The 14,597-nt window shown below is 41.7% G+C and overlaps 1 protein-coding gene across 1 annotated transcript; it reads left to right on the forward strand.

Annotated features, from left to right (window-relative positions):
- The first annotated feature begins 965 nt into the window (after positions 1-965).
- Positions 966-12,545, forward strand: tgm8 (transglutaminase 8). Its single transcript, XM_073468950.1, is given in 16 exon segments — positions 966-1,054; positions 3,163-3,333; positions 3,973-4,227; positions 4,618-4,736; positions 4,917-5,045; positions 5,730-5,907; positions 7,001-7,136; positions 8,112-8,221; positions 8,975-9,090; positions 9,209-9,335; positions 9,439-9,491; positions 9,729-9,791; positions 10,288-10,462; positions 10,655-10,850; positions 11,524-11,622; positions 11,897-12,545. Coding segments are annotated over 16 exon segments (2,115 nt in total). The 5' UTR covers positions 966-1,017; the 3' UTR covers positions 12,048-12,545.
- The last annotated feature ends 2,052 nt before the right edge of the window (positions 12,546-14,597 follow it).

Below are 14,597 nucleotides of genomic sequence, written 5' to 3' on the forward strand. Positions count from 1 at the left end.
ACTCCTGCTCATCTGTGTTGCGACTCTGCTGCTGGCGCTGCTGCACGGAGCAGACACCTGCGGCAGGTTTATAATTGTAGCGTTGGAGGCGGTGGGCAAGTGAGGTAATCGGTTTATGCCCGACCACCGTGTAACACCGGGAACATGGATTACCACGCCAAAACCTAATATCTGGCACAATACTCCTCTATCTAGTTCCTGCTACAGAACGCACCACATTTTACCATGACACACACACACACACACACACACCCACACAGACACAGACACACACCCACACTTGAAAGTTAAAAGGTTAAAAGTTACCTGCAAATGCAAAACAACCTCAAAATGAGCTTCTGCCATACACCTCAAATCAGGTTCGAGACAAAGTTATGTTACTGTTTTATTTTTTACTTTTCTTACTTTGCAGAACATCTCGTTGATCCAAGAATGTCTTTGAGGTTTTTGTCATCTCGGCCGCTCAGCCACAGGTCAGGACAAACCAGTTTAGTTTGCTTGATTCTGCCTCAGTCTTTTATCTGATCAGCGCCATTACACCAGAAATAATACATGAAGTCATCGTTAGACACAGTTTCAGAAGGATTAGCATGTCTGACTTTTATATTAGTGTGCATGCAATTTCTTATCATCATCATCATCATCATGTACAGTTACAGTGCATAAGCAGTTGTGTTTGACGAACAGCTAACACAGTTTGAGTGGAGGCAGCACCTGCACAGGCACGTCAGTGAAGTGCAATCACAACACTAGGGGGGATCCTTGACGTTGACATCTATAGCAAGTACAACCAGTTCATTATCTTCAGTTTCATGGCCTGCTGTCAAGGAAATGGTTAAATGATCCAAGGTGACCAAACCTGTTGCATGTAAATGTGAAAAGGGGCTGGGCCTGGCAGGTCCTCCTCTATAAATAAATCAACGCTCAGCCTCCTGTCAGTGCCTTGTTGATCGCCAGCCAGCGTACATTTATCTGTCCTTACATCTGCAGTTGTAAAAGGCAGAAACATCTGTAAAGATGACGGATCCAAAGCCAGAGGAAGCTAAAGAATCTGGTAAGTAAACCAGTGTTTTTTCTTTACAAAGGAATCTGTATTAAGTACATTTATCATCAGTCTCGTCCTGCGTGGGTCTCTGCATCCAGTGGTACCCAACCCTGCCTGCATTTACTCTGTGTATATGTGTGAATGAAATGTGTGTGATGTCTTTTGCCACAAAATTCCCCAAAATGTAATTCAGCTTGCTGTTAATGTTGTCTGTTGTTTGATTCTGATCAGGAAGTTTACAGGTTGATTAACATTTTGTTCACTGAGATCAGCTGCCTGCTTCCGGCTGATTCGAAGCACGCGATAGGCTGAGAGAAATCAAAACAATGAGCACGCAGAGGTTAGATGCTGCTGAAAACTCAATGGGTTCATCACAGTAAGCAACGGCTCTCACGTTACGCAGTTATTTGATTCACTGTTGAAAACAAGTTGGATTCAAAGTAACAGTGAAAAGCTTCAACTTGGAAGTTACACATGTTGACAGGAAACCGTGTCAGGAATGTATTTGAGGTTAACGTATCTCCCCGTGCCTGCACCAACATGTCACTGCCGCTTAACAGGCCCGCAGATAGTATTATTTATTATCACAGAACGAGCAGAAAAACAAACTTTAATCATCCCTTTTAAAGGGAAATTGGATTCTTTTCACTCTTTGCCTGAAATACAAACACATGCGTTAATGTATGGAGGGATATCAGAGTTAGGGGGGGCTGTAATGAGAAGCCCTGAGCAGTAAGGAGCTAGTTGCCTTCCTCCAGGGCTCCTCAGCAGTGCTCAGGAGGTGAACTGACTGGTCTGTGCATGTGTTGAATTAACCCCCGAGCCAAGTCCCTCAAACTGAGCGACTGCAGCACAATACTTGACATTCAAGGACTACCGACTGAATAAAACTCCTGTGAGAAACAACCGCAATATGAAAATGTGACATCATTTCTGCCCCCCAAACATTTTTTGTCATGTAATTAATGTAGATCGAACAAAAAAAGTTAGTTATTCACATTCATACTTTTTTCGTATCTTATTTATCATCCTTGCGTTAAAAAATTACTTTGGTAGAAGTGAAAGTCATCCATGCAAATAGTACTTGAGTAGATGTCTGACAGTATCTGATATTAAATGTACTTAAGTATCAAAAGTACACGTACAAGTTAATAATACATGTGTTTATACGTATGTATATCCTGTATACTAAGGGTCAGCATTTATCAGAATAAGAATCTGTGTTTTTCTTTGACTCTGACGACGCATTCAATCTTAAAAGTAGCAGAAAATAGAAATATATACATACTTATATATTTTTGAGGTGAAACCAACAGGTGTCATGTGTCAGAAGAAGTTCACCCCTGCAGACTCAGGTACCGCAGTTGTTACGATGAATGGGTGATTGAATACGTTTGCCTCCTGCTGCTCTGATCAGGGTTGTGTTTGTGAGACGATCTCGCTCTCGAGCTCATTCCTTACACCGTGTAAACCACATCAGTGGCATTTTACACATCGTTGAGTGTGTTTACGTAACCACCTGCTCCCCGCCCTGACCTAGATTCTGTCAAATCCAGGTTTTTCCACACCTGCGAAAGAAAAACCCAGAACTGGCTCAGCACCAGGAGCAACAAAGGCAGTATCTGTCTGTGTAAGACAGTTTATCCGTGACATTAATCATTAGTCTATTTTCTATGTAAAAGGGCATTAAGGTATTTGTGACTCATTATGTAATAACTAAGTGCACAGTGAGCTCAGTGAGCACGGTTTAGATCATCTGCATGCAGGAACATTGCAGCATCACACCACACCTTCACGTGTATGATGTCATGTATATAATATATTTTACAGTTCGTTGTGACCATCAGGGGCAACTTTTTAAATGGCACAAACCATATTTGATATGTTTTCCCTGTGCACAAGTTTTGGACGTGGAAGAGGTGGACATGCAAACATTAAAAACATGTTTGACTGATGCAAATTAATTAAATGATGGCTGCACAGAATAATGAGACCTTTGCTTTTCGATGTGGATGGTAATAAAGTTCAATATCACTGTCATAAAATGAACATTTAATTGACCTTAATGTACAGATAATCATGTTAACCAGTTGATGTTTGCATGTTTTTCATTTCAGTCTTTAAAGGAGTGGACTTCCACTCGAAGTCAAACAACTTTAAGCACCGCACCAAAAAAATCTCAGATAAACAGCTGATTGTGAGGAGAGGCCAGTCCTTCTTCCTGACCGTCAAACTGACACAATCCTTCAACCTTTACGAGGAGCCGCTTTACTTGAATGTGACTACAGGTTGGTCTTTTATTCAGTTTTTCTTTTTGAATAGTTTTTAGACAATAAAGTCTCTGCTGCCCTACAAAGCCAAAAACGCAGTAATCCAACTGTTTAGTCAATGTTGAGTTCTGACATAAATCATTAAAAAATCTTATTTTGCCATAGAAATGTATAACTTCCTGTCGTATGTGTGAACTTTAACAGTGAACATGCGCAGTATAGCTTCTCCCGACCTTGTCAGACTTTTTTACGGACATCATTGCTGCATTTTTACAGGTGCTGAATATGTTTGTATGTCAGTGTCAGTTTAATTTCAGGCATTATAGTGTTATTGGGTTGGAGATGTGAGTGCATCTCTGATGAGATCAGCCACAAACATTATCCCTACATGATCTGAACTGTAGTGTTGCATTAACTTACCATCAGCGTCCACCATTTGCTCCTCCCTGCAGACAGTTTTTCACCTTAGGAGCTCTTGTAAGGACTTAAAAATGCTTTGTGCATAACTTTAACTTGACCAGGATCTAGTCTTAACGTAACCTGACACGCCTCACAAAAGGGTTTGTTTAACAAATCCATCTGGTGCGCTTAAACGATCCTTTATCATTTTATCTAATTGTGTTGGCAGTAAGTAATGAATGTGGCTCCTCTCTACAGGATCGCATCCATCTCAGGAGCGGGGGACGGCGTCATTCATGAGCATCCCTGCTGGTGTGGAGCGTTCACCGTCAGCGATAGCCGTGTGGAAAGTTGAACTGGACAGTTCCTCCTCCCCGGAGTTGGGCATCCTGAAACTGGCCTTTACACCTCCTGCTGACGCCCCCGTAGGGGAGTACCTCCTGGTCGGGCGTTACAAGGGAGAAGAATCATTGCTGGCGATGCTGGTGGTGCTCTTCAACCCCTGGTGTCCAGGTAGGTCGACCATCCACCTGTATGGAAAATAAAGCTCAGATTATGGGGATATGATAATATTACCAAGGTTTTAATAAAACTTAAGGTGCACTATCAAGAAATTTGAATCAGAAGAGAAATATCTTCATTTTTCTGCCCAAACAAACAAAATAAATAAACTCTTTTTGTTTTCATGACTGAATAAACTGATTTTCATACTGTTTTGCCACTTGTCAGCCTTGTTGGCTCATAACATTTGTGTTCTTTTTCTCAAGTAAGATTTTGAATGCAGGACTTTTACTTAAGTGAAGTATCCGGATACATTTAAACAATCTAATCAATCTACCTGTCTGTCTGTCTGTCTGTCTGTCTGTGTGTCTGTCTGTCTGCATCAATGCACCGTCTCCGTAGACGACTGGGTGTATCTGCCTGATAAAAAGGAGAGACAGGAATATGTGATGAATGAAAAAGGAAAAGTCTTCAGAGGAAGTGGAAACTACATCTCTAGTATGAGCTGGGACTTTGGACAGGTACACACACACACACACACACACACACACACATTCACTGAGTGACATCAGTGGAGTTTTAACTAATAAATTATTATCTTGGACATGAAGTTGCAAGTATGAATCCAGCCGCTCAGATATGCCGCCGACATGATGTTTAAGTTTGAATAAGCAGCTCCTCTTTTTCTGTCTCCCGTCCAGTTTGAGGAGGACATGGTGTTGATTTGTCTGAGGTTATTGGACCTCAACCGCAAACACGACAAAGACCCAGCTGATGATGTTTCTGCTCGCTGTAACCCCATCTACGTGGGCCGCGTGGTCAGCGCCATGGTGAGAACAATGCAAAGATACAACCACTAAGCTTTTATAGCAGCAAAGCAAATGTTGCACTGACGTTTATGGGCTGATATGCGATGCAGACAAATACCATTCTGGGGCTGGGGACAAAGAGTGTGAAGAAAAGAAAACTTGAATCACGCATCTGATGTTTGTCAATTTAAAAGATCATTTTTCAAGTCAAGAAAGTCGCAGTTTGTCGTAAATTAAAGTAAAATATCAACTAGTTTTGTGTGAAACCGCTCTGTGAGCTACGTCGTCACCAACGCCAACATGGCCGTCAGCTCGGCTCAAAAAAAGGTATTAAAAAAAGATGAAAATCACAATAAATCTGCTCATATTGACGACTGCAGTTATGTGAAAGGAGAGTTGGTTCAGTTCTGTGAGCTGCTAATATACAGGAGCAGCTCTACAATGTTTAAGTTACGAGACAACGTCACTAATGCGACTGTTGGCTGTGTCGTCTTTATAATGACGTATTATCACAGCCTCATTAGTTTTATGACAAACAAAGACTCTATTGAGTTAAAAAATTATCTTTTTTTTCTCTCTCTGGAGGAGCCGTGCCCTCGAGTTTTTGGGCCACGAGCCAAATCTGAGAAAATAAAGATGTAATTTTTAGGGGAAAAGTCTCCATATGGAAATGATTATTTCCTTGATTGTGTGTTTTCTTTCCAGATCAACTCTCAAGATGACCGTGGTGTCGTGCAGGGACGCTGGTCAAGTCCGTACACAGCCGGGCGTCGTCCGTCTCACTGGTCCGGCAGTCACACCATCCTCAAGCAGTGGTTCAAAAATGGCTTCCGCCCGGTCAAGTACGGGCAGTGCTGGGTGTTTGCTGCAGTGATGTGCTCAGGTGAACATCTGTAAAGATTAATATTTTGTCAGACATTTTCTCTGTTGTTCTTTTCCGCTCTGCCTACGACTCTTAAGCCGTTGTAACACGTGAATTTGGAGACTTGGATTACACCTGACGAGCTTTGCTTTGTTTGTTTTCATCGTTTTATAACAAGTATCCACCTACTTCAGTTGTTTAGGGGCTTAGGAGTTTAGGAGCTTTCCAGAAATGTTTTGTGGACTATGAAACTTAATCCGACTTTCCATCGGCATGAGGGGGAGGAGATAACGACTGAATTTACATTTTTGGGTCAACTGTTCCTTTAAGTCATGTTACAATATGGAGAATAGAGAACTACACTTTCACATGTCCCATCATGTTGATATTAATGACTGAATGGATGGGTAGTTTAAACGTATTAATAACAGCCACCTCCCTTTCTGTCTCTGCCAACACAAGACGTGTTCTCATCGAGACAGGGTGAGGGTTAGGTTTTGTTCCCTGTGGTTGAAAGAGGAATGCTAGTGTTTGTCACAGGGTTGGGAAGGTGGACTGTTTGTTATTGCACGAGTTGACATTGTGAATAAATCAACCCACGTTAAATTAGACAACGAGGAAGGTCCGCTGGCCTGTGTGCATCATGAAATGACAAATGCGCGTCTTGATTGGGAAAGTTAAAATTCTGGGTGGGAAACACTGAATGTTATTGAATCAAGCCAGCGTCAGTTTGTGCACATCATGATCTTGTGTGTACGTAAAGGACACGCTCAAGCACGAGGAAGTAGTTTGTGCACAAATTCCTACAAAGTACGACCCAAAGGCGTGCAAACCTGCATGTGACCTGTTTTTAAGTCTGAATATGTCGATATATTGCTTCGACTGTAAATTAAATCTTTTTCACTCGGGGAGGATGGTCATGATTTCGCCACCGTGGCAGCTTAGCAATGAGGCTAAAACGATGCAACAACAAAATGAAAACATCGAAAGGCAAATTCAAGTTAAAAAAACAACATTTAGCTCTGCCCATTTTGTGCTGATTAGATTAATACGAGAAACCAACACACTGATGTGAAATTCTGTGACTAACTCAAATATTTGCATTTGGTTCCAGTGATGCGGTTCCTGGGCATCCCCTGCCGCGTGGTCAGCAACTTTGAGTCGGCCCACGACGTCGACGCGAATATGTTGATTGACGTGTACCACTCCGACTACGGAGTCCGAGAGATACCGTCACGTGACAGTATTTGGTGAGTGGCTGCACTTTCTTACTTTGAGGATGCACACACAGTCAACAAACAGACAACTAAACAGATCCTCCACTTGTCAAATAAAAGAGAAATGTCCCCGCAAAGCAACGCTACAAGGCCGAACAACAGTAATGTGCCAGCAGATGGTGTCTTTGGCAACTTATGAGGGAAACAAATGCTGAATTTATACGTGGAGAAGTGAGTGTCATCCTTTCTGTCCTACCGACTCTTCGTCACATATCCAGCGTGTGTCCCTGATGAACCTGTAGACTCAACAATCAAGTCATAAGTCATAAGGTCATTGCAGCCAAGGCTAGTTGATACTTGAGTGCTATTCATGTCATACATTTTGTGGGTGTGTAACGTTCCAGACGAGTGCCGCTCCTCAGAGGTGGTGAACATGAAGAGGCGATTTCTGACATATAAGAACAATGAAACTGTCCCAGGAGGAAATGTGCTGCCAGCTTTTAGAGGCCAGGTCATAATAAACAGGCGTAACGAGAAACAATCTTGAGCCAAATATCATGTCACCATGTCACAACTACATAAGCTGTCTGAAACACCTGAGTGCAAAAAATGAAAATGATTTTAATGGTGTGGTGATTCACTTGAAGTCATCACACCCCGGAGCCCTTGATCTGCCAATACAAGGAGTCATTACCGTCTGTTGTAGTGAAGGATTAACCCACGATACTTTAAATGCTATTTTCTTTGGGACTTTTCCAAAACGGCAAATAAGCATAACGAAGAAGGAAACATACACCTGTTCTCAGCAGAAATGCTCTTAAAAAAACAACTGTACACTGCCAGCTCAGCTGCAAACAGCAGACAGACACAGTCAGAGACTAGCTGGTCAACATACTGAAGCATTTAGAGGTTAAAGAGGCACCAAAATCAGAGCTGAAAGATAGAAAGAAAGAAAAATAGAGGATCTAGTCCACTGTGGCAGAATCTGAATGTTGTGTTGTGTTTCAGGAACTTCCACGTGTGGACGGAGGGCTGGATGAAGCGGCCAGACCTGTCGACAGAAGGCAAATTTGACGGATGGCAAGTTCTGGATCCAACACCACAAGAGCTCAGCGACGGTACGGCTCGTCTGGTTCTATCTCCCTTAACTTTACCTGGGACACATTTTCTTTTCTTATCTGAGGACATGAACAACCTGAGGAATACACAACAAATCTTCTTACTAGGGGTCGACCGATGTGGCGTTTTAGGGCCCATACCGACGGGCGTTTTTTTTTTACTTCGGCCTCTAGAGGTCGCCACCTAACAAGAATCGTCAATATGGGTTGTAATAAGCTGCTTTTATCGTCAAACTACATAGTCATTGTTTTCTGATAACGACGGGCTATGACATTTTTTAGAAGCTTACTTTTAGTTTTGAATCATAAATCAACTCATTTGATGACTAAGATAATGATAATATTGCTATTTTTGGTCATTTCAGTAAAAAAAAAATGTCACTACTGTTCTGAATAATGTTTTTCTCATGGAAATGGACAAAAGTGTGAAAGTCAAGAGATCAATTGTCTCTGAGGGGTTTAAAAAATAAACCTTTTAAAACATGCGTGCCCATGAGATGTTTCACCTGAACTGTTGAACATTTTGTTCTGAGGGTGGCGCCAGCATAAAGCTCCTAAAGTGTGCTTAATGAGAAGTGTTCGTCCTCTGGGGTGCATAAATATGCTCCAAAGAGTTCATGGTAATTAGTCTGACAGTTGTTCATATGTCAAGTGCTCCAGAGGAAATCTTGACCTGATATTCTGTGGAAATAAACTCCGTTTGGGAAGTTTTGTTAATACATACCGTGATTTTGATCGTCTCTCCATCCGTAGGTGTTTACTGCTGCGGTCCAGCCTCGGTCAAAGCCGTCCTGAGCGGAGAAACACACGTCAAATACGACATGCCGTTCGTCTTCGCTGAGGTCAACGCCGACTGTGTTGACTGGCTGGTCAGTGAGCAGAGCTTTGGGCCCAACCTCATCGACATAATTTAAAAGAATTACTTTTGTCTGTGTTTGTAACGTAATGAATTTCCAATTGTTTGTTTTTGTCCGTGTTTCGTGTCAGGTCAAAGCTGACGGTACGAAAATGAAGATCTGGTCCGACATACACAGAGTCGGTCAGAATATCTCCACCAAGTCTGTTGGCTCCAACAAGAGGAACAACATCACCAGATCCTACAAACACGAGGAGGGTGGGTTCACCTGACGAACACATCACACACAAACATCAGCCGTTTCTGCTGCACAACAGTGTTTTTTGGGAAATTGACTACCTTTGAATCCCTACCTTTACAGGATCAGAAAAGGAGAGGACTGTCTTTAAATATGCCATCACCAGAGACTACACCGTAGATGACACTGATGAAGAGGAGGAGTGGGACGAGGAGGAAGAGATAGAGGAGCTCAGCGAGGATGAGGACATGGAGGTGTCCGGCGGGGGTGCAGAGACGGAGCAGCCAGGCGAGAATGGGGTGACGGAGGAGACACATGAGGATGGAGGGACGGAGGAGACGGATGAGGATGAAGAGGTGGAGGAGGAAGACGAGGGTGAGCCAGGCGAGGATGCGGGAACGGATGGGAACGAGTCGGGGAATGTTGAGGAAGTAATCCCAGTGACCATCCCTCCACTGTCCGTGAGATTTGAGGAGGTACGTCGCAGCATCTACGGTCACAAAAGTCATTGTTTTTCATTTTGGCTGTAATTAATGCATTTTCAAAAATAAAATGTAGGTGTATCCTCGGGTTTAAGATGCTGAGCACGAATCGCAACTTGGAACCGTTGTTGCCGCAGTATCTTTCTCCTCATTTCCGGCCTCGTCTCTATTGTTTCTTTTATAACGAAGGCAGAAAATCAACCTTGGAAAATCTCAAAGCTTCGTCTTTGTTGTGAGGAGGTAACACCTCATCGTTCACATGTTAAGGGACACAAAATCAAAACTTACATTGACTTATATACAGTAGATTTTGCAAACAAAAGAGTTTGAAAATTAAAAAAAACAACTGAATAGACATCTTAGGCGTCTTGATGTTATTTGGGTCATATGTTCTTTTTGGAGCCCGTTTTTCATTTTGGGCCACCTTCCTCAAAGAGTCTGTGCAAGAAATTAGTATGTAAATATTGTTTCTCATTGTGTGGTGCTGCAGGTGTCCGAACCGGTGAACGGGAAGGAGGTGAAACTGAGGCTGGTGCTGAACAGTGAAAGCACTGTTGCCAGGCAGCTGTCCGTCAGCATCAGCACTTACGCCATGAGGTACAACGGCAAACAAATCGGGTGTATCCAGCAGGAGATGAAGGAGAAGACGCTGCAGCCCGGGAAAGGTGATTTTCCTTCTGTGGAGATGTTGCTGTTGAACTTTAGAGGCTGAAATTCCTAAACTGACATCTCAGAGGAGTGGAGAAATTAAACCACAACTGTCTGCGTGTTCAGATACAACGAGGGCGAGGTGATAAAAATACTGTTTTCATTGAATTGGACTCTAAATCTCCCTTCTTTTCTTCTGTCTATCGAAGAGCTGTTCATCCCGATCCGGGTCCCGTTCTCGGCCTACAGTAAACTCATGGTGGAGAGTGACATCATGAAGGTGTCGGCCGTGGTCACGGACAAAAAGAACCCGGATCACACATGCCTGGCAGTGGACGACATCGTGCTGAAGGATCCTCCCATCTCTGTCGAGGTCAGTGGAAAACCTCTCTGAGATCACCTGTCGTCTCTTTAACTGTCCGTCAAATTAGTTGAGGGGCTGCCACTTTCATATACCAACACAAAGAGTTGTGTAGTACACAACAAGCCTTGTGTGTTGGAATTGTGACGCGACATATTTTTCAGATATCACCAAAACAGTGTTTTTGTAACCAGTGTGCTACTGATCTTTTCGTCGGTTTTACCTGCAAGCTGCAGGCTGTCATCACCACTGACTTTTTTCTCCACTGTGGGAATATTACGTAAGAGCAGCATGTTCAGTCCTGTGAGAGCTAAATCTGCACTACTGCTGCTGCAGGGACTGCTCACACACACACACACACACACACACACACACACACACAAACAGAGAAACATTTGCCTGCCAGAAATCCCTGCCCTTCAGCTAAAAGAGTCCATGTAGTTAAGGATTATGAGCACTTTTGTTTTTTAAGCGGTGTAAGATTTATTGTTATTGAGAAAATGGGTCATGGTTTTGCAAATATGAAGTATTAAAGTCACAATGATTTCTTGTTTTCTGTTTTTTCTCTCTTCTCCTTTTGATGCATTATGGGTAGTGTTGTTTTCAACAGGTTGCAGTTCGGTTGCCCGACTGAGTGTATTTGAATAATCTCCTAAAATGTGTGTGTGTGTGTGTGTTCCAGGTGGAAGCTGGAGGCAGACAGTATAGTATTGTAAGGGGGGTGGTGGTTTTCCAGAACCCGGTCAATGAGATCCTGAAGGACTGCACGCTGACTCTCAGTGGAGGTGGCCTGTTTAGAGATGAGATCTCAGTCAAGTAAGTGTGTGTGTGTGTGAGTGTGTTTTGTACAGCTGCCTTTTATGAGATCGGATTTGAGTTTGAGACCTTTGGAGGACGTGTTTGGCAAAAGTCAGGACTAAAATGTTATATTTTGTTCAAATAAATCAGTTTAAAAGTAGCTTAACTGTCCTAAATCAGGAACGGTACAATACCTCAATCCTGGCTGGGATATTTGCATGTTTTTACTGCACAACACTGCATCATTTACAGTGTAGAAGGTTTTTCTTATTGTTCTTTGTGTCTCCCACAGGATCAACGATATCAAGCCAAAGACCACAGTGAGAATCAAATTCGGTTTCTTCCCCTACAAGGCGGGAAAGAAGACTCTGTACATCGACTTCGACTGCTCCCTGTTCAGAGACATCAAGAAACAATGCACTGTCGTAGTGGCAAAGTACTGAAGTACTAAAATACACGTGCATGGGTACGCAATAAAAAATCAAATGAATTGTGACACATTATTTTTGGGGACCTTGTAAAACCAACCTTTGCACTTGTAATTGTCTAACTTATTTACTTGGTAAGAAAACTTATTTCTTATTTTGACTTCATTTAGTGATTTTCCAATTTTTTAAAAAAGGGGAATAAGCATGTTGTTTTCAATCGCTGTGTGTGCGGTGTGTATGAAAACAGTCAGCTACCATGAACAAGAAATGGCCAAACAAATGAGCGGCGCCAAGCAGAACCAAAACCAACCAGTGTGTGTGTTACTCCATCTCTAAATACTCTGACTTCTTTAACCTGTGTGTGGCACCGAGCCCCAAACTCTTTAACAACTTTAACTTTAACAAATGTTACTCACATATGACGAAACAGCTTTTGTTGGGGACTATTTTCAGCGGCGGATTATTACACATTTGAGTTTTTTGGGGCAGCAGGACAATGTGTGTGGGATTGAGTCAAAATAAACCGCAGTGTGTGTTCGTGCTAATAAAGAAAACATGTGACCTGGTACAACAGTGTGGCTCATTGATTTGTTTTTAATACTTTCTGGATAACGGTACGATCTATGGCACAGAGGAAGAAGATATGTCACACAATACTTCATCTGGGAAAGCAGATGAAGCAGGGAAAACCTCAGGACCAGGATTAAAAAAGACTGCTCTAACCAGTAGAAACGATTCCCAAAGGTGAGAAAACAAAACCAGAATTGTTCGTAAAATCCCTAAATGTTGGTGTAGCCTACGTACACTCGTCACTTGAATCACAAAAGGGTCAAAGCAAACTGGTCCCTTGGGTGTCACTGATCAGGGAGGGAAACAAAATGTATAGAAACTAGCCAAAAGAAAGAAATCTCAAACACACTCAACCCAGATTTTTACCCAAACAGAAAATGCAGAGAGACAACTGATGGTGTTGCAGAGGATCTTGGGGAATCTCTGATCTCAAAGCCAATTATTTGTAATTTCTAAAATAAATAATTAAAAAAACAAAACAAATTTAAACAAAGTGAGACCAATAATATGTGCTGCTGTTTATTTAAAGGGACACCTAAAAAAAAAAAAGACCGTATTTTTCATAAGTTTGCTGAGTTTTTGAGACGTCTACCACAACAGAACTCCCGACAGTGATACTGGAGATAATCTGAAGACCTTGTGAGCAGTTTCATGTGAGCTGGTGTTAAGGTGTCCCCTGGTGGCCGGAAAAGAAGAAGAAGAAGAAGAAGAAGAAGAAGAAGAAGAAGAAGAAGAAGAAGAAGAAGAGACCAAATGCTGTGTCAGTGGCATTATAAATCTGAGGGGTCACCACATGATCGAGAAGGGAGAAGAAGAGATAAACATTATTTCCACTGTTGGGGAGGAGTGAACTACATGCAATAAAACTAGGTCTACTAGCTCGCTGGTAGTTCAACTACATTCTTATTTGGGTAGCCATTTTTCTGTTTCATTAACTGGTGAAACTACAGACACATGTAAGAGCACTTTAATGTAGATAGATAGATAGATTAGGGGAATTAGGTTATCGTAGCAGTGGGGACATTCAAATACAAATACAATCAAAATACAAGGACAAATATAGAAACAATAAAATACTATACACAATATAGAAAACAATAAAATACTATATGCAATAAAATGCTGAAGTAGCTATAAAATAAAATAAATAAGAGGTAGTAAAGTAAAATAGAATAGAATAAAAATAAAATACTGATTTACATGTAATATAATGAAAAAATAGAGTGCCGGTAAGGGTGAATGGATTTTTATTGACAGAGGTAATTCAAAGTGCTTTACAGAAGGCAAGGAGAAAAAAGATAAAGGAAAATAAATGAATAAAAATAATTTAATGTTAAAAAAAAGACAGAAAATTATAGACAGTGAACCCAGTTTGACTGCAGACAGCAGATGCCCCATATTTAATAAAATACATACCAGTGCAGTAAAGAAATTCAAAACTCAAAGAAAAAAAAATAAAATAACATTAGTTTCCTGCTTTACATTAGAAACTGTAATATCGCGAGATTTGCCCGAGAACACGTGCTGTGAACCTTCTCTAAAATAGAAACCATGCAACTGCTGTGATCTGTCTAATGATGCGTTCATGAATATGGGAAATAAAACCCACTGCATGATGATGGATCCATTTCATCTTCCAATGTCGTGGATTTTTTAACAAGCAACAACCAATATCTAATTTTTTTGGGTCAGGACTTAGCTGACTGCAGAACCCTCACACCCTGGACACAGCTGAAAAATCTGCACTCCTTACAATTTCACTATCTGGTACATATCAGTCTCGATTTTTCGATTATTATTATGTTTATTATAATATTCCCAAGCAAACTTGTTTGTGAACACACGCTTGGCCCATAAATCTGATTCCGATTCTGATATGGGATATTAACAGCTCCCTCACCACTGTCTCTCGCTGTTATTCAATGTGTCCACCAGAGGGAGCACTAAGGTATCCAAAGTCCTACTTTTTTCCACAGGACTTGAACGCAGCGTGAC

The sequence above is a fragment of the Pagrus major genome, chromosome 6 (assembly GCF_040436345.1).
Source record: "Pagrus major chromosome 6, Pma_NU_1.0".
Lineage (NCBI taxonomy): Eukaryota > Metazoa > Chordata > Actinopteri > Spariformes > Sparidae > Pagrus > Pagrus major.